General features: G+C 35.9%; 1 protein-coding gene across 1 annotated transcript in view; it reads right to left on the reverse strand.

Annotated features, from left to right (window-relative positions):
* LOC107741926 (receptor tyrosine-protein kinase erbB-4-like) overlaps nucleotides 1-21,849 on the reverse strand; it is a 375,191-nt gene that overhangs the window by 188,887 nt on the left and 164,455 nt on the right. The window contains exon 2 of the mRNA XM_016554742.1: nucleotides 13,338-13,489. Coding sequence (XP_016410228.1) covers nucleotides 13,338-13,489 — 152 coding nt within the window. The remainder of the gene's footprint in view (nucleotides 1-13,337; nucleotides 13,490-21,849) is intronic.

Genomic DNA, 21,849 nt, shown 5'->3' on the forward strand with positions numbered 1-21,849 from the left:
TGCGTTCATTGTTACTCATCTCTTGCATTATTATGCAGCCATACAGTATGTGATGCTTAAAAGCCCTTAAAGATCGGCGACGGCCTCAGATTATTGTTATATCACCCTCTTACTTGATCTGGACAAACTGTGCATCATTAGAAAGATTAAAGACTCTAGCTTCGATATTTGACCACTGTTTTGATAAAACATTGTTGCAGTGATAGCAATTTATTAATTTATGTCAGGAGTGCAAAAAAAAATAATCCGTATACGTCATATTTGGAATAGAAATTCACCACGCATTCATATTCAGTCACGTCTGCAGCGGTTTATTTGTGTTCACATAGCTTCACTGAATAGCATCAATAAGGGCTTATAGTCCAAAGATGCATATATATGGAGATATATAGATATATTTACTCATGTTTACTTCATATTTCTTTAGACAGAATCATAATTTCTATTTATTTTCCACTGATTTACGCGATCTGATGAAAATTAGCAGCCCCCTGGGATGTCTCGGTATGTTTACTCTTCCATGCTCGCGCTCTGACTCAGAGGAACCTCATTCGCCCGTCGCCTGTCAATCATAAATGCCCATCATATCCCGCCCCGTCTCATCCTGTCACGCGCTTCCCTGCTCTTCCGCATTCAGTTCTATCCACAGCAAACACAGAGAAACGTCTGTACCCACGAAATATCCAAATAATAAACACACGATTACAATAGTATATGGTTTGTATGTGATTTTCTTGAGATTTGGGGTATTTTTATAACAATAAAGAATGTGTACATCTGAAATGCTAATTTGTGCAGCGATACAAAAGGCTATAAATAGCATATTTCAACAACATGAAACGATCAAATTCCACATGAAATCGCAAAAGAAGGTTATTACAAACACTCGATGGTGGTTTAAAGTAAGTTTTGAGTAAAAGTGTACTATTAATGTCATAAATTGTCTTATTGATGCTAATGTTAGCTCTAATGCAGCTGCAGAACAGGTGCAATTCTGCTTCATGATGTATTTTGTTATAATAATTGACGTAAGGTCGCAAGAAAATGTTTTGTTGTATTTTTTTTAGAAATACTTGATAATAGGCTGGTAAACGTATACTGGGATTGAAGCGATGTGGCTTGGTTAACCTTGTAATGCCCGAATAAAGGCTAATAATGGCTGAATAAAATAAAAGAATAATGATAAAGGAATAATGAGGATTATGTCTCATAAAAGACATAGGAGAACAATAGAATCACGAATGGGGCAGTTTGCCAGGCCAGACATGAGGCAACAGCACGCAGGAGAGCTTACAGAGGGCCATACACTTATTTATTAGCCTTTTATTGGCCTTCTCTAAAAACACACGACACGGTCTTACAAAATGTTTCATAAAATGCACAGTTTTAGAGATAATGTCCTCAGATTTTAAATGAAGCTTGAGTAGACTTGTGGCTTTAGCTTCTTTTTGTTTCTAAAAACATTTACCACAACAACATAATTTTTTATACATTTAAATATATATATTTTTTTATTTTTGTTTTTATGTTTGAGCTTATATATCTTTATTATCATAACAGTCTGAGTAATTCTGATTCTTGAACAGTAAACTTTGAAGTGTCAGCTTTGAGAACATATGTTGATTATGTATCTAGTCAGAAAGACTCATGAGCAGCAACCTTCTTATTTTGGGTATGTCATTTGTGTCTCCATGCCGAAAATGGGGGTGATAGAGAAGGGGTTAAACACATTTGGTTTCATGTCCTGTAGTTTAAAGTAATTACGGTAATAATCAGAAAAGCAATTGTCCTCTACAAATTGCTATTTCATATTGCCACAATGTATTCTACAAAAATGAAACGATTTTAGGTTACAGACCACTGGCAACTTCTCAGATACCAAGGATTTGGTTTAGATAAAGGAAGTTTTTTTTTAATATCTTAAAATAGAAAACAGTCATTTTAAATTGTAATAATATTTCCCAATATTACGGTTTTCCCTGCATTTTTGATCAAATAAATGCAGACCTGGTGAGCAAAAGAGACTATTTTTTTAAAATATTTTAAAACCTTACCCCAAACTTTTGAATGATAATAATATAATATAATATAATATAATATAATATAATATATGATATGATATGATAAATCAACCCCAGGAACCTGCAAATGTACTAAAATAAAGTAATAAAATAAAATAAAAATAAAATATTAATAAAAAAAAGTTGTTGCCAATAAATTGCTCAGTGGGTTTATTTTTATGTGAACATCCCTTTCTTGGCAACCAAAGAAAAGAAAACCAAAAAGAGAACTGACTTAGATTTGGACTAATGACGAAAGCAATGTTAAAATAGACTGTAGATTCAGTCTGGACATGATTATGAGTTGCTTCCCCAACAGCGCTCCAGAGAAGCCACTAAAGGGCGTCTCATATTGCAAATGAGCTCCTTTGAGTGAGGAGTGTGTGGATGGTGGGAAATCTCCACTTAATTCCAGATGGCTTTGTTATCAGGAAGCAGCGGTTAATAAAGTATGTTCAGCCATTGTAGGCACGGTGAGCCTGACACGACCCATACTGAGAGCCCAGAGTGAGTGCTGCTTTTGTGTAAATTTATTTCATTTAAGCGTGCGAGCATGGCCTAGTCCCAGATTCACCTGACCGCCATGGAGAATGGAGGGAGATAGGACAACGAGACGGCTAGTGCAAGTGCGGCCCGGACAGATTATTGTGACTCCCTTGCTGCTTTTCCTCTCATGCTCTTTATTCAATGACTGGTGTTCTGTTGAGATAAGAAACCTACGCTTCTCCTCGTCTTTATCTCATTTCTCTCTCTTTCTCTTTGACTCTCTTTATCTGTCTGCTTCTTCTTTCTCTGTGATTGGAAAGTGTATATGAGAGACGCGGAGTGCTTGTCAGGTTGTGCGCTCTGCTGTGGTGGGTGGAAGACATCTCAGTTAACACGGAGGAAGTTCCTGGCACACAGAGGAGCTTGTCACCTTCACGACATGCCTCAACTCTGTTGAAAGTCACCTTCCTGTCTGCACAAGAGGAGAGACCAGGGCTAGTTGTCACACTTCTTACTCCAGTGAATATTTCTCAGTATAGACACATACACGAGAGTTTGGGGTTGGTATGATTTTTAAATGTTTTTGAATGTTTGTTTCTTATGCTCACCGAGGCCGCATTTATTTGATCAAAAATGCATTAAAATAGTTTTATGCATTAAAAAATTTTTGTGAACTATTATTACAATTTCAGATAACTGTATGGAGTATATTTTAAATATATTTTATCATGTAATGTATAATTTTCAGCAGCCATTACTCCAGTCTTCAGTGTCACATGATCTTTCAGAAATAATTTTAATACGCTGATTTGGTGTAAGAAACATTTCTTATTATTATCAAAGCTGATAACTGATGTACTGTTTAATATTTTGTGGAAATCATGATACATTTTCAGGATTCTTAACTGAATTAAAGCATCCTTCCTGAATAAGAGTATTAATTTCTTAAATAAATAAATAAATAAAGCTACAGAACATTTACACCATTATTTCCCAGGAAAAAGAAAATTGTTGCAATAATGTCAGCACACTATATAGGGTAAGTTGTCAAAATGGAACTGCCTGGAATGGAATTATACATTTTCATCTGTGAAACACAAAACAATTCATAAAACAGCAAAAAAAAAAAAAAAAAGTAAAAATTAAAAAGTAACAAAATATAAAGCCAATAAAAAGTATAAAATTATAAAATTACATATAAACATATATGGGCAATTCACTCAACATGACAAAAAAAAATGTTATGATGTTTAATTAAAATAATTTTAACTCAAGAATCAAAAATATTCAAATTTAAGACAATTTTGAACTACTTGTGATATTTAGCCTAATACACAATACACACTGAATGTTAATGCTATGGTGATATGCAGACAAAAAGGTTAAAAAAAAAACATCCTGGAAGAATTTGAGCAAGTCTTGCTCATGCATTACAAAAAATATCTAAAATAAAAATACAATAAAAATAGCAAATATTTCCATGTACAACAGAGGTCACAAATTCACAATCCAGAACAAGCCTGATGAATATTTCCACCTGGACTGCACATCAATAAATGAATCATGACTTTGAGTAACGTCTATTGTGGATAACTACTCGAAAAGACAAGACTGTAATTGAACTACTTTATGTGTAGCTTACAGTTTGTCAAGACAGAGTTTGAAAGTAGCTTGCTCAACAGTGGAATGATTGATCTGACTGTAATAAAGGTGTCCATCAGGGCTTGTAGCATCATTAGTGTGCACTGTGAGGGGAGGATGTGCCCTGACTACAGCTCATACATCTTCCTGACACTCAGAGTCAGGACAGACCCTGTGAACTTCAGCCTCCCCACTAAACCCTGACCCAGCCATTATTAAACACATGACCAGCACAACCTCAGCAGTACTTTCCTGCCGTGAGGGGACGAGGGTCAAGCACATCACCTCCTACTGCACAGATGAGTCAACTACCACAACCTGGGCTTTCTAGCCATGTTTATTCTGACAATAAATGTAGAATCTTTAAACTTATAAATTGCATTTATTTCGAATTACTTAAAAATGTAACCATAGCCTAATAATTCAATAACTATAGAACTCAATAATTAGGACTCCAACACTTTTCAATAAGACTTCCAGCTGTGATGGCTAGGATAAAGTTTTGTTAAAAATTATTTCATGAATAATAAAACAACAGATAAGAAATAAAGTTACTGTCACAGTGGCACACTCTACAATTCAAAAGTTTGGGGTCAGTATTTTTAATTCACATTTCACATCTTTAAACAAATTAATATATATAAATTAATATTATAAATTAATAAATAGTTCAGCGAGGATGCATTAAGTTGATCAAAGTGACAGTGAATACATTTATATTTTTAATAAATATTTCTATTTCAAATAAATGTTGTTCTTCTCAACTTTATTTTCATCATATAATCCTAAAAAAATGTATCAAGGCTTCCACAAAAATATTATGCAGCAAAACTGTTTTCAAAATTGCTAATAAGAAGAAATGCTTCTTGAGCACCAAATCAGCACATTAGAATGATTTCTGAAGAATCATGTGACACTGAAGACTGGAGTAATGAATGCTGAAAATTCAGCTTTGCATCACTGGAATAAATTATATTTAAAAATACATTAAACTAGAAACAGTTCTTTTAAATTGTAGTAATATTTCACAATTACAAAAAGAAGTTATTAGCTACAATAGAAATATTTGCCTACAAAGTATATATTCTCTATTACAATTTCCATCAAAACTCTAGACATAATGTAAAATGGTTGGGAAATGCTCATTCACATATATGTTTAGGAAATATGCATGAAGGGATGAAGAAGGAAGAGGTAAAGAATCTTGTTAGACTTTTTTTTCTGCCTTGTAGAGTGACAAGGCGCGTCGGCCTCAAAATATATCTGCTAGCTATCCACAAAACAGAGTTAAACTTTTGCTGACAAACAATGACTGGTCCCAAACATATACAAACCAACACTATAGTAAACCAAATGCTCTGCCAGAGCTGGACGACACTCATCTTTACGGGAAGTGAGACAGCACTGCCACGTGTGCCGGGCTTTTGTGAATGCGAACCTGTGCTGACATTCGCCGTAGGCAGGAGAAGTGAGGAGATGCTCGAGCGGTCCATGAGCTGAGAAAGCGGTCTCTCCCTTCCTCTGTTTTTACATGCATGTGTGGGAGTGTTCATATTTCTTCCAAAACTCCATTAAACTGTGCCTGCATAAATATGAGATAAAAAGTTTCAGTGATTCTCAATTCACTGAAGGACCCAGATTTTACAACAGACTTCAAGTGGCAACCCCACATGGTTCCAAATTTGCTAATTGTACTAAAGTAAATTTTTTTTTGAAACATTGACATTTTAAAAACAACAATAACACTCATAACATTATTATTATTATTATTATTATTATTATTATTATTATTATTTTACAATGTATATTTTAATACTTCTTCATTTTATACTGACATTTCAATAATAAATATAACGTTAATATTTTATGATAATAATAATAATAATAATAATAAATAGCATATTAAATGTTAATATTTGTTATTAGATTAATATTAAATATTATATTAATAATAAATCTCCATCATTCCACTGTTCTGTATATTTTTTGTTTACTCTGGTATAATAAACAGATGTTTGGTGCCCATAATAATAATAGAAAAAAATTTTAATAATAAAATTAAGATTTTAGATATACTTATGTTATATATGTAAGGGATAAACAGCGGCTTGCCGTGCATCAAAAGATTTTAAAGGATTTCTTGGCCTTCATGTCGTGCATTTAAAATCCTTTAATGCACGGCAAGCCATTGATTATCTCGCTTATTCCATGGTCATTTGCCAAGTTATAGACAAGTTAAAACTAGAATTGCTCTTTGTAGCACAATATTTGACCGGAAGGGTAAAAATGACAGTTATTTTTGTCAGTTACGGTTCGTTAGCTCTAGCATTCTGCCCGCCTCAAAACAGACACAGAGATGAAATAGTATGGTAAGATCACATTTAGTTGAATTAATTATAGCATTTATTTCAATTAATTATCGATCGAGAGAGAGAGAGATGACAGTTGTGTGTGTGTTACCTGTGTCTGCGAGTCTCTCTACAAACAATTAATTACTTCAAAAACAGCGATTTTAACACCTCGTTGTTGAGGAATATAATGTAGCAATCTCAGGGCCGTCCTTAGCTGATGCGGGGCCCGGTGCGAGGTAAGGAGCGGGGTCCCCCTTTGGTCCGTTCGCGATCGCGTTTTGGGGGTGGGGGGTGGGGTGTTCCCCCTCGGTCCGTTCGCCACGGGGCCCGGTGCGACTGCACCAGTTGCACCCCCCTAAGGACGGCCCTGAGCAATCTAGTATCTAGGCTATTTTACTCATAAAAATCGCAGGGAAGCGTTGACAAGTTTATGTGTGTGCTCAGCGCAATCTGCAATCTCCGACCTCTCCCTCTCTCTGTGTGTGTGTGTGTGTTTTTTGTGCATCAATTAAAGCAGTGCATTAATATGAAACTGACTTGGAACTACCTGTATATTAAACGGTTTTAATGCATACCTGCCAGCCAATCAGAATCCAGTATTCAGACAGACCATGGAATAAAATAAAATATATAATAACAATAACAATAATAATAATAATATTAAATATGTTCATGGTAATATATATACTGTAGTTTGTATTTTCAGTCATACTGTTTAATTATTGCTGTATTGCTTTTTAACATTATTATATTATATTATATTATATTATATATTATATTATATTATTATTTAATTTATAATGAATATTTATTATTCAATTTATTCACTGATTCATTGTACCTGTCAGTCAAGATATAATTTTCTGTGAAAAGGATTTTTTTTGCATGCTCTAATTGCACTAATATTTTACACATTATTACCAAAGCATATGAAATTCTCCTCCTCTCCCATGCTCCTTCTCTTTCCTCCCCTTTTAAGCCTGTCTGCGTGTCATATTAAAGTGATGGAAATGAACTTGAGAGTTTGCTAATTGCGATTGTCAATCCCATCTAGGCAGAGCTGAAAGACATGGGCTCCCAAACACTTCATCAGTCTTCATTAATATTGAAGGGCGCTTTGAAAATGTCTCCCCAATCACAGCTGATCTAACACAGCACGTGTGAAGCTCTTGGCCCAGAAAAAAACTACAGACATTACCATTACTTCATTAGTGTACTTTATTATGCAATTTTAGGAATTTAGAAACACTATTGGAACTGACTTTTACTCAGTTACGTTTCTAATGCAAAAATGACACTTTTTCCTATATAAAATTTAATTTAGACCTTCAATGTACAATCAGTATTTACATTACTCCTTGTCCATTTTACTGAGCTAACCAACCAATAAAATTCGCTCCTAATTTTGACTTTACTTTTACTAAAATAGGAAATCCATTTCGTCATAAATTATAAGCTACGGTTGTGTAAAGACGTTTCATCAATCACACCACAGTCTTTTATTTAAAGCAATATATAACCACTGCTGAAGAAGGACAAACGTCAATGATGAGCCTATAAACAACAATAATCATCTACTTTCTTATGAGGCTCTATTACTATGTAGGCAGTAGACTGTAGTTTACTAGGTTATTGAAAAAAGCCACCAATGAATCATCTATTACCAAACAAAACTTATTTCTTTTCAAATACTTTGTATTTTCTTGAAGTTTATGGAAATAAATTGTAGCTCATCTTCATAAGAATGAGTTGCATATTCTCAGGGTTAAATAGAGAACCGAGTATTCACAACCCACACAACAACGGCTGCTTAGACAGTATTTGCCAGGAGAGTCATCTTAAATGTTCTCTATTCCAACGTAAGTTTTATTTGAATCAATATTTAGAGTCAGCAAACAAATAAGTTTATAGGAAGTGGAGGTGAATGTTTCTGAGAGAAGCAACCTTTGGCCCATCCGAGCTCACAGTTGCCTCGGGCTGTGAAAAACGATGGAGAACACGGAGTTTCTTTCCCTCTGCGATTGTTTTATTTAGAATTTACTTATATAAGATTTAAAACAATCGCAAATTACCCAAAATTGTATGGTATTTTACGGTAATTCTACATTGATAATAAAAAGAAATGTTTCTTGATCAGCAAATCAGCATATATTAGAATGATTTCAGAAGGATCATGTGACACTGAAGACTGGAGTAATGGCTGCTGAAAATTCAGTTTTGCCATTGCAGGAATTAATTATATTAACTAAGTATATGTATGTATTTGAAAGAACTACTGATCTGTTAAGAATGACATGGCCTTTTGAATATCCTGCTAGCAACGTTTTTAAAAAATCTGCAAAATGTCACTAACAGTTGAAAGCCGGTGACCCTTTAGCAAAGTCTTCAGTTCAGTTCAGGATCCGAAAGCTATTCTAGGAGCATCGTTGTTTTTGGGAAGCCACTTGTACTGACTAGAACTGACAACATGAGAAAAGGGGGAAAATGCATAGAATGAAAAAAGAGACACTCGATGAGAAAAAGAGACGTGAAATTAAAAAGAAGAACGGTTCTGGTCAGGGCTCCATAGCAAAGTAATGGCTGCTGAAAATTCAGTTTTGCCATTGCAGGAATTAATTATATTAACTAAGTATATGTATGTATTTGAAAGAACTACTGATCTGTTAAGAATGACATGGCCTTTTGAATATCCTGCTAGCAACGTTTTTAAAAAATCTGCAAAATGTCACTAACAGTTGAAAGCCGGTGACCCTTTAGCAAAGTCTTCAGTTCAGTTCAGGATCCGAAAGCTATTCTAGGAGCATCGTTGTTTTTGGGAAGCCACTTGTACTGACTAGAACTGACAACATGAGAAAAGGGGGAAAATGCATAGAATGAAAAAAGAGACACTCGATGAGAAAAAGAGACGTGAAATTAAAAAGAAGAACGGTTCTGGTCAGGGCTCCATAGCAACACCGTATCTAGTAATATTTCCAGTCAGACCTCGCACTCTAAGCACTCTTCAGTATCTAATCTTCAGCCTAATGACATGCTGCCTTGTGGAAATATTTATGCTTTCCTCTTGGAAATGATAACCGGTTATTAACTCTATATCGGCTCATTAAATCCTGAACTAAGCATTTAATACATTATATGCGATGGAGGGCCGAAAGACGGCCTAATCAAAGATGGTGGATCATTGCAAGAGGGTGTCAGTAGCTGCATTTCCATCCAAATGTTTTAAATATATTTGGGAAAAGTCTACAAAAGAGAATGCAAAACATTGCACATTATATAGGAGCATCATGTTTGTCTTTTTTTTTTCCAGAGAAAGTGCAGAAACATGCCCAAATGGTGAAAATACCGCATCTGTTTTGCGAAAAACTTAACCTCCATCTCCATCTCATAAACCTTATGCAAATTTTGAGAGTTTATGCGAATATCAAGTTTTTAAATTCAGCTTTACTTAAGCACAAATTGAAAATGCGCATAAATGGCATGGAAACCCAGCAACTGTCCACTTGGACCGAACGACAAAACATCCAGCTCTGGGATGCAATGTAACCTTTGCCTTTAAAAGAGAAATGTGGAAATTTTAAGAGGGCAGAATTACAGTTATTCATCACATTGCGGGTTTAATTCATCAGCCCTGAAGGCACGAGAAGATGAACTCTGTTTACCACTAAAGCCATTCTGGCTGTTTTGGAAGTGGCCATCAATCTCCAGCTATCTTTAAAAAGGAAAGAATCAGTTTCAATCACCCAAGAGACAGCTAGTCAACCGCTGAAAAGATTTCTCTTCTCCTCGTTTTTGTCTCTTCAAGGTGAAGTTTTCCCCAACTGACGGAAAGACCCAGGGGAAGCGTGATATTAATGTTTTAAAATATAAAAAATCCTGCCCAAAATACACGTGACTCCACCCTTTGCCCCTGCTGTTGTTCTCAATTAACAAGTTCAATTAACCTGTGCAACTGGGTGCCTCTAGATACATCTAGACCTCATTGGCCTACAATGATGGCAGTCTAAATCTTAAAGCCTCTTCCTAGGAGTGATATTCATGGCACAATATGATCCCCTATGGTGCGGTGAAATAAACATGAACCGGAATTGTTTTTAGATTGATGTCTAAGCTCAGAATGTGTTCTTCTCCCTAACCATTATCCCATTGAGCCTGAGCAACAATATGACTCAGTTTATCAACGCTTTTACTTTGATACCAGCAATCGCATTGGCCGTGGGAGACCAATGTTTGCCCTGCACAGTTGCACAGTCTTCATGACCTGCAGGGTGGTGTTGTGTGTGTTTTCGACTCATTTAAAACAGATTCCAGAACAATTAGTAATGCAGAAACAGACTCTAAAGAAAAACTGATGGACCTGCAGGGCTGATATCAGACGGGACAACTAGAAATGCTGTCGTGCACTATGTAATGAGGTGAGTCCACTAAGAACCTCTTTGGTATAGTCTATTCAACTTTATTTTAGTCTTAAAAGCAATAATTCACCTCAAAATGATAATTTAGACAATATTTACTACTCACCCTCATATCATGACATGCTGCTTTTTTTCAATCTAAATATAAAGTCCATTGTGACCACATTTCTTAAACTGCAAAGCTGACAAAAAATTGATTTGTGAAGGCACTTAAGCCTGAATCAATGAATCAGTGAAAGTTTGGAGAAGCCAATCAGTCCAATTAGTTTTTGTTTTTGTGGACCATATACACTGATTTGGTAAAATGATTTGACACAAACGAGCAATTCACTCATGAATTGCTATTTGAGTGAATGAGAATAATTCATTATGTATTATTACTTTTATTTAATTTTTTTGTGACTAAAAAAGTGAAAAGATTACATTAAAAAGATTGTTCAGTTCATTCTTTTGAATCTCATCTTGTTCACTGAATTAATGAGTTTCACTGATTAATGAGTGAATTGCTCTTTTGAGTCAATTTTTTTGAATCGGTTGATCCGGTTCACGAAACTAATATGAAAGCTTTGCTCACTGAAGTAGTGATGTGAACCGGATTATCCGATTCATTGAAAAGTTTGGACTCAAAAGAAAGATTCACTTATTATACAGAGAATTTTACTTCAAATCATTTGGACGGGTTTTATGAACTGAATCAACCAAAAAGATTAAATTAAAAACAACTATACGTTCATGAATCTGACATCAATACTTTAGTGAAATTGGTTTTAACCAGATCTTGAGTTCAACTCAAAAGGTAAACTTTTCCTTTAATAACCAAACAATATCTTATGCCTCAGATGCAATAAATATAAGTAGTTCAATTAGCATAACTTGAACATATTCATTTATTTTTATTCTAAACTGCCAAAACCAACCTATTTTAAGCTACACATCTCAGCTACAACACACCTAATGAGGGTCTCCTTCATTTCCATTAGATCAAATTAAATAAATCGAAATTGGTTATACAAGGGATGTGTTATAAGCACTAGCCAGCAATATGTTTATAAGGAAGTACAGGAACGTTCACTAGTCATGTCTCAACACACAATATTTATCACTATGTTGTTCCTGAAGAAAAGATCCCTGACCTTTCTCCGACTACCCATTATCCTCATCATGGCACGAGCTGAAATGGGGCTATTGTGACGGGGGGAGGTCGGCAGTGAGGTCAGACTCTATTGTTTGTTTTCATCACTAGTGGCGTTTCAGTCACAAACAAACCACTTTCTAATCTTTTAAGTGAACAAATTATTCTCATTCCATGCACTTACAACTCACAGATATCTCTCTCGTCTGATTTGCAGGATTGCTTTGGTTGCTTTTATCTGACTTCAAATACTGACTACAGCATGGAGTACACAAATAGCATAGAAGTGCAGACTGTGGACCTACTGAACTTAAGTGTTTTGAATAAGAAAGGACAGAGGTGTACTAGTATATCACACAACACTAGCATACTACTTTTACTATTTCTGCCATATGATTTTCTGAATTAATCCTAAAGGCCTCAATATACTTCAAGCAAAATAAAAAAAAACCAACTGGTCTGACATCATTTAGAGCAAAATCAGGCCAAAATGAAGTGACTTGGTTGTTTCAGGAGTTCGAAACAGCTTGCCAAAGCGAACTCTGGCAAAAATAATTTATAATCGAAATAAACACTGACGCTCTTTTTTCATGATTAACATGGAGAAGCTGCTTAATTTAAACCAATATATTGTATAAAGTGCTACATACATAAACGTCTTGACCAGAGTGCCAAATAGCAAAACTTGTGCAAAGGTGCAGTCACATTTACCGTTGCTCTGTGACATTTTGCAGTTGAATTCCATTCATTTCAATAGGAATCCGTGTGATTGGTAATTTTGTGCCACTTTTTGTGATCTTAAGTGGACCACTTTTGTGATCTTAAAAGGACCACTTTTTGTGATCTTAAGTGAAGAATGAAAATAACGTTGCTGCAAGTATAGCAAGGCTTTTAGCAGAGTAAATGAGACATCTTGTTTGGAAAAGGAACTAAACGAACTGGGACAGGTCATTTGCGAAGGAAATTAATGAACAATCTCATTTGTGAACAAGGATCTACTGGTTGACAGTAAGGGAATAAAAACTAGCAGGTTTAATTTACGACGCACTCCTAAGTTCGTTTTACACCATTTCAAACTGACTCAGGCAAATAGCTTATGGTAACTAATATACTAGGTGTAATTGTTACCTTGAAACTTTGACTCTGATATGACACAGAACAACAACAACAACAACAAAAAACTATGGAAAACAAACAATATACAAAATCCAAGACGTCATGTGGAGACCTGTAATAACTCGCACAGACTACTTACCCTAAGAAAGGACAGGTCACGACTGCGATCGATGCTGGTGATCTCCAGGTTACCCATCACCACCTCGCAGTTCTCATAGTATTTACGAAGGGTTCGATACTGCTGGTCCAGGTCTGACAGAGTACTCAGTTTATTCTCTGTGCCAGGGCATACTGCAGAAAGAAAAAAAAAGAGAGAAATTACATTCTGATGGTCCAAACAACAGATGCAGGAACTGCTTGGCGCTTCAGTCCATCCAGCAATGCAATTCAATCAGGCCTGAAGTCCCAGAAGCCTCTAAGACAGACAAGGAGCCTCCAGCCCCAGACGGACAACTTGACAAGTAATTAAACAGAGCCATTTCTGCTCATCAAACACCTTGCACCAATCAAAGACATTTGCCATCTGTTGCATCAGCTGGCATTGCCTTTGAGCCAATACTGTAACCTTCCCTCTCACGCCTCACTGAACCACTGTCACAACATCCACGAGCACATCCACGCCTATCCCATGCCATCCGCTCTGTGGCCGCCAGAAAGACAGACCGAGAGAGAAAGGAGAGTCAGCATATGCATTATAACACCATATGATGAGACTAACTGACAATGCAGCTATGCATCTTTCTATTATACTTGATATACAGCTACAGCTGTTTGAATAATGTATGTTATGCTAGTTTCTTATCATGCAGCAACAGAGACCTTATTCGTCATGTGCTCATTAACACACTCTCACCGAATGAGGGGGAGCTATCGCTATCGGAGATATCGCTTTCATTTTAAAGGAATAATTGACCCACAAATCAAAGTTTTTTCATCACCCTATATGACTTTCTTCATTCTGTGTCACATTTTGAAAAGTGTCCTGTTTGCTGTTAACCATCAGTCATTGAGTTAAACTTCAGATCAGTTTGATTCATGATTAACTTGAGACCAGTTTTGTGATCTAGCTCAAATGATTCATTGAAAAGATTTGCCTCAAAAGAATAATTCGTTCACAACATTTTCATTTCTCTCATGAAAATACTGGGAAGAGTTTCACTAGATGTCTTGAATTAGTTATACTGTGTAATTACAGTAGTTCTAAAATACAGTGCACAATTCATATAGACTAACTTTATGATGTTTTTAAGGTGCTTTTGCATTGAAAGTGGTCAAAATGACAATTTATTTCTTTAAAACATTTTAAGGATAAAAAAGATATATACTTAATGCATTTTAGGAAAGTAAATATGATCAATTCTGATTTTGGGTTGCTTTGTATAAAGACTTTAAAGCTCTAAAGTTTTCATTAGTAATGAAGACGAGCACATAACCATTCAGTCTACCTCAGATTATCGGTAGAAAAACACAGAATTGTTCCCCTACTAAAAATACAGATTTTGAGAAAAAAATAAGATGAAGAGAATCTGAAATAAGTTGAGGTCAGGTGTTAGACTTAGGTGTTTTCAATAACCCTTATGCATTAGAACGAAGGAGGTATTATGAAAGAAGCTTAGTGGTAATAAACATTTATTGCACCCTCGGGGGCTCCGTTGTGAGATTACAGGTGAATTGTGGGACATAATTTTGTTAGGGAGGAGGTTTCATTCTATACCATATCTGACCGCTAACCCACTTTAAAAAAGGCCACCAACATCAAAATCAAAAGGGAGGCAAAATATACTGTACTCAAATCACAGATTGAGCCACAAAACATGTTTTGCCACAAACCTGCTTAGAGTTCACCAAACAATGGAAGTAAAATGTTGTCAGAATTTTTTTTTTTTGATTATTTTTGAGCTTTAACTACCTGATCTTTAGGAGAGGAGTTGTGTGTTTCTGCTATGCTCTTTATACACACTCATTTTATGTAAATAAACCACAGGTAAACATCATGTGACATTATGGGCATACTTGACACTTATTGATTGCACACATACTTTGCCATGGGCCACAGTACGATGTTAAAATGAAGCACGTCTGCCTACAAACCTCCTCATTTGTCTTTTTCAATAAAGAAGAAGATAGTCATGCTGGAGATGCTGCCCCTCAGCAAACCTCCTCTCTGGCACACGCAATGCAGGCATCTTTATTTCCAGTTTATGCCTCTGACTGCAGCTTGATTGAACTGTGTCTTGTATTTTGTTTTGTTTTTTGGATCATAAATGATGGATTGAGGCATGAATCTTAATTCTGAATTTTATATTATAATCAATGAATGTGAAGATTATCACTATGTTTTAAAACTTAGTGAGCTCTCTAAAAACCCTACATTTAAGGAAGCACTGAAAAAGAACATAAGTGATCCATTTCCAATTATTTTGAATCTGCCATTAGTTAAGCTACTAATAAAATTCTCCAATAAGCATAAAAATACATAACACACAAAAATAATTTATTTGATTGTTTGTTTAGGTATTGAGTGAACTAAGTATATTTACAACATCTCACTCTCATCACTCGTCCACAAGGCTTTGTGTCCATGATGCCTTAAAATGCTGCCTATGTAGGCAGCTCACTAGGTTTTGGAACAGAGCATTTGGTAATGAATAAATGTGTGTGTTCATATGAGCATATAATGTTTTCTATCACACTTTTTGAGTATGTGGGAAAGGTATTATTCACTTTTATATTTTTGAACCCCAAAGGTGGCATTATTTCTATCACAAAGAACAAGCTTTAAAAAGTGGACCTCCACAGTAAGAGAATAGAACATGAACAGCTCTTAAGCACAAAGCCTTGAATATTTTTCATTTTTCATGTATTTTCACAGACATATGGTGTTTGCAGAATAGATTTAAAGACCTCTGCAGCACCCCCAACCCCCCCACCCCCCACAAAATCAATTCTTGTTTGAAATAAATTGTTTTAACAGACACGGTTGATGTTGCTTTGCAGCTTCTGTAGTCTTATAAACAAAGAAGCAAACAAACAAAAATCGAGATTGAAAATGGGTAGCTTTGAAACATTTTTATTTAGTTCTTTATGAATTATTTTTCTTACTACAGCATGCTGAAGCATACCTGATTCAATCCCACCACATGTCTAATGCATTTCATCAAAGAAATAAAATGCTCTCTTTCCTTACTCAGTCACAGATACACAAACAAAACTGTTTATCATCCCCCATAGTTCTAACTCCTGCCGGCCTTGCATTTGTCAGGGAGGTGTGTGTATATTCAACATGACCGGAATACATAAAGCACTTCCTTATCACTGTGAAAGATGCCTTTAGAGCTGCGTCTGAAAGGTGCAGCCAATGGGAATTTAAACAGGAGAGTAAGTGCATGTTTACTTAAGACACATGATGGGAAATCTAAAAAATTATTAAAAACAAAAAGTCTGTCATTATTTACTCACAGAGAAACATCTCAAATGTGTGAGACTTAACCCCGATTAAACCTTCTAAAAACTGTTTTTGATATCTAGTTTGACAAGGGACCAAATCATTTGCCAGCACACAAGCAAAATAGCATTTTTATATCATTTGAATTTCATATCACGCCCACTAATAAACAACTTGCCATAAACACGACCTCCATTCTCATCAATTCCGACTTCACTCTTGTATATTTATAAATATTCTCATTGGAATTAAACACTCCTCTATTAGTCGATGCATTTTATAAGTACCGTAAGTAAGTTATAAGAACACTGATATAAGCGAGAAAAGAAGTCGGAGTCTCTGAGGCTTGTTGGACCCACAGCAATGGCAGAAAAGGTCATGCCAATAACCGACAACTCATTGAGCTAAATAAAGTTGCAAATGTCACTTCCTGAGGTAAACATGGTCAATGCATCAGCTCAGAGGACGTGAGCTGATTGGAAGATCAGAGAAGCCGATCACTGGAGGGGAATGGTGATGATGTGATCCACTGCAGTCAGGTTTGCTCGCCTGTTAAGAGGGCATCTGGTGAAGGACTAAATGGTAATAATGACAGTCGTGATTGCATCTCTGCGTGACAGGGCTACGGTCCGGTAACCGTGTCCTCTACCATCCCAGTCACTAGTCTACGGGTCTGCCTTCTCCATATGGGACCGGCTGATTTTAGTATCATAAACACTTTAGCAGGCTGACTCGGCCGACTGAGCACTGGAGCTTTGAACTCGCCTGTGAGGTCAGGACACAGTGACATTAACAATTGTCCGAAGGCTTGTGCACCTATAAATAATAGGTTTATTGCTCTCTGAAGCACCCGGAGAGACCATTTATCAAGTAAATGTCTCATGAAATGATCATGAAAATAGTATCGGATTCACCAGAGGGCTCAGATTAAACTTGAGTTAAACGTTTTAAACTGGTTTTGACTGGATGCCGTTTAGCTGTCAGCTCAATTTTTGTTTTAATAGCATATTATGGCAGTTCACCCAAAAATGTTCACTCGGAATAATTCACTTAAAAATGATCATTCTGTCATTGTTTACTCACTCTCATATTGTTCCCATAGGATTATCTTTCTGCCAAGAAACACATTTTTTATTTTTTTTACTTTTTTATTTCTTTAAAGGGGTCATATGATGCTGCTAAAAAGAACATTATTTTGTGTATTTGGTGTAATGAAATGGGTTTATGCGGTTTAAGGTTAAAAAAAACACATTTTCCACATACTGTACATTCATTATTCTCCTCTATGCCCCGCCTTTCTGAAACGCGTCGATTTTTACAAAACTAATCGGTCTGAAAAGCGAGGTGTGCTCTGATTAGCCAGCTATCCAGTGCGTTATGATTGGCCGAATACCTCAAGCGTGTGACGGAAATGTTACGCCCCTTACCAGTTTGAATCATCAGTGGCAAATCCTTTAAATGAAAACGTACTTACGTGAGTCAGAACTGCCGGCATTTTAGTTGTCGTCTACTCTACCAGGATCAGTAAACAGTCCTCCATAAAATGTGCTGCACACATCTGAATATTTGGGTTGAAGTGTTCTGGAACAGTGTTACAGTGTTAATACAACTGAACCACTGATTTCTAGACGTGTCCATTTTTGGAAGGCCAAACAAAGTAGTTTCGCTTTCACAAGGAAACACACAGCGCATTCACAACATGGCGGCAGCAACAATACTACAGCCAGAATAAAAGTTACGCCTTCTTTCTTTGCGTGAACATTTTGGCGGCGTTATGCAAATCTTCCCACATAGTGATGTAGATATGTGGGGGCATGTTAGAACGAGCCATTTTAGGTAGGTGTGGCTGACTCTTAACTTTTATAAAGACTATCTCTTTGGATTTGAGACTTTAGTCTTTGCAACTTTACAGATCTTCTTTATGCACCAAGAGCTTGTAACACTCCAAAGAGAAAGGAAAAATTTAAATTGCATCATATGACCCCTTTAAGAACACCTTGGCTGCTCTTCTTGTGCATATAATAAAAATAAAAAGGACAAAAACATCATTAAAAAAACTGAGAAAATAAAATAAAAAAAGTCTGAAACTATATTATTTCAAAGCCTTCAGATACACATAAAAAATTTATTTATTTATTTATAGCTGTGGAAAGGCAAAAAAAGACAGGTTGTATGTAACACATGGGTGAGTAAACAAAAAATATATATATTTTTTAATTTTGATGCATTATCCCTTTAAAAAACATCTATAGTGTTTCTGTTACTGAAAGGGATGTGGGCCTATTTTGAGAGGGATGTTTCATTCTGCAGCATATAGTCTGTCCCCAGACCATTTGTTCCTGACCACTGGCCTCCGGTGTGTCCTGGAAAAGGACAGCACAGTCTGAAAGCAAACAGGCTCCTTTATCTCTCTTGTTTTCTCTTTTCTAGGTCTCAAAATGTGAAGACAAAGTACTGGAGTTCACAGTGTTCTCATTCGAATGAGCTGTGCTGACCGCAGTCAATGCCTTATTACCCATAATCCCAAACGCTGTCTCACTGACACCAGGCACAGAAAAAGACATACCTCTGGGAAAGAAGAATGTATCAGGATGGAAACTTCCAGCCTAAAAGTCCTCAACTTATTCTGACAGGAATTTGAAGGGAATAAGCTTTGGTTTATCGCATTTGCAATAAAAGTGAAAAAATTTCAACTGAATTGTTTTGTTTTTAAAGCGTCTTTTATATGCTGAATATGTGGTCTTATAATATCATACATAGAGAAATAAAGATTAACATTTACAATAATCCTTTGTAATCTATAAGGCATGAAGATATTCAAAATATTTTTTTTATTTTATTTTATTTTATTATTATTTTTTTTTGTAGAGCTGCTTTGAAAAATTATCCATGGAAACAAAAATATATTTTTTTTTATTTTATATTATTTTATTATTTTATTTTTTTGTAGAGCTGCTTTGAAAAATTATCCATGGAAACAAAAATATATTATCCTTTAAATTTATATTTAAATGAATTTATAAAAAATAAAATAAAATAAAATGATATTTCAGCATGATCATGGAACAGAAAGATGGCACACTGCTAATATAACCACCAGGCAAATATTGCAGGCGATTATGCTTAATAAATCAAGAGAATCAGACATTGTGATTACAGTTGAAAAACAATTCATCATGGAGCCCTACGATTCATCTGAGGAGAACCAGCAATTAACTGATTTGAGCTAGAAAATGACACTACTGTCTTTTAGAGCTGCTTCACTGCAGAATCTGAACTGTCTTCAACTTAAGCTTCGATAATTGATTCTGCTGTTTTCCTGTTTATAACTGTGAAGATGCTTTGTCACGATCTGTACTGTATAAAGCACTACAGAAATAAAGGTGACTTGATTTGACCTGACTCTTCTTTTAACCTGATCAGCAGGACTTCTATGACAGGCAGATTCTTTTCAGGAGTCTCCCTGCATGGACAACATGGAGGAAAGCCACAAATCCTGAGGCACAGAGACTGCTTAAACCAAGGACAGGCCCATATCCCCATCCTCCCATCTCACGGAGGCCCAAATCCTATTTTTGGTGATGTTGATTGAGCCATAAATCCATGTCATCCGATAATAGCAGGAATATTTATTATCACAGGCCCATCACATGGAGGCCACAACCAAAGGCATTTAATTTGCTGCTGTATGGCAACTCTCAGAGTTTCAGAGCACTAGGTCATTGGCAATTAGAGAGTGCAAGAAATGTGCTGACAGCTGGTAGGAACTCAGTTTCAAAAGACCGTCTTTGTGTCTGAGGAGCACTTCTGTTCTGTTTTCTGCATTCTCTTGGGCTGGACTATCTGTGCAGACATCAGACAGGTGTGACTGAAACCCCTCCTAATGGCTTTTACAGCACATTTACGGCAGAGGCGCCCCCATCATCAATTACCCCCCTGCCTGCTCGGAGTGTTGCGGTGTATCCTTCATGCGGGAGGCTGTCTCATCCCTTCATGTGGCCCGTGAAATGAATCTTCATCTCGTAAGCGAGCACTCCTCATTAATTACAGCGGCTTGAGCCTCCGGCTCCTCCCCCTCTTCCGTTTCTGTCATTAAAAAGGGGTAAGGATTTCTCTGGCTAATTTTTCTCAGGAATAGAATGTACACGAAAGCAAGAAGATTCTGAAATGGATTTCATGCAGAAAAAGTTTTTTCACATGGCCAAGTTGAATATACAAAATCATTATTTTATGTGACAATACCTCATTGTAGAAAGCAACTAGATTTATATATAAGAAAATGTGAATGGCACATGCAAACTCCGCTGCCATAAATGACATAATAAATGACCTTCTAACTCTAGCACTTTCTATTCTATTTTAATTCTACTTTATCTATTTATCTTCTTTTTTTATTTAAAAAAAACACTAGCTTTCTATTTTTTTCTATTCTACCTACTTGTTTTTCTTTGTGTGTGTGTATATGTGTGTGTGTGTGTATATATATATATATATATCCATCATCAAGACTTTCATTCGAGACTGCATCCGTATGCTCGTTCCAGGCCAAGGCAATGCAAGTATCGTACATTTAACTAGACGAAACAGAGGTTTAGTAGCTGTAGACCCCGTTCTAAAACGGCGCTGATGGTTTCACTCAAGGTGTTAACTGACTCTTTTCATAGCTTCATTCTCTGGTTTTTCCTGACAGTTTCATCCATCACGCCTCATTTGCCCTTTCCCATGTATGAGTGATTGTTTGTTTGTTAGTTAGACTAGTTTGTGTTAGTGTTTAGTTAATAGAACTCTTGTGCACAAATTACATGAGTTTCTGATTCTGCCTTGCAAATTAATGTCCCTTTACAATTTTGATCCTCGCTACATGCTCTACTGCATTAATACTGTATGAAATTATTTTCTGTGGCCACAAAAATATCCTTTCCTAGAGTTGATATGAACTTACACTGAATGTTCGCTGGACGAACAGATTAGTTGAGGGCAATTTAATTCTGCTACAGTTACTACTGGCAGCTGATATGACTACTTCTATTGTCCTCATTTGTAAGTCGCTTTGGATAAAGGCGTCTGCTAAATGACTAAATGTAAATAAATGCATTGGTGGTTGCCATATGATATTTCTAAGCTCCACTATTTAGAGAAAAAAGTATAAACCAAAGCGAATCAAAAGACAAGATATCAAAAACAAAACAAAAAACTCAAAAAAATA

Source organism: Sinocyclocheilus rhinocerous, unplaced genomic scaffold, assembly GCF_001515625.1.
Source record: "Sinocyclocheilus rhinocerous isolate Xijiao unplaced genomic scaffold, SAMN03320098_v1.1 scaffold226, whole genome shotgun sequence".
NCBI classification, from domain to species: domain Eukaryota; kingdom Metazoa; phylum Chordata; class Actinopteri; order Cypriniformes; family Cyprinidae; genus Sinocyclocheilus; species Sinocyclocheilus rhinocerous.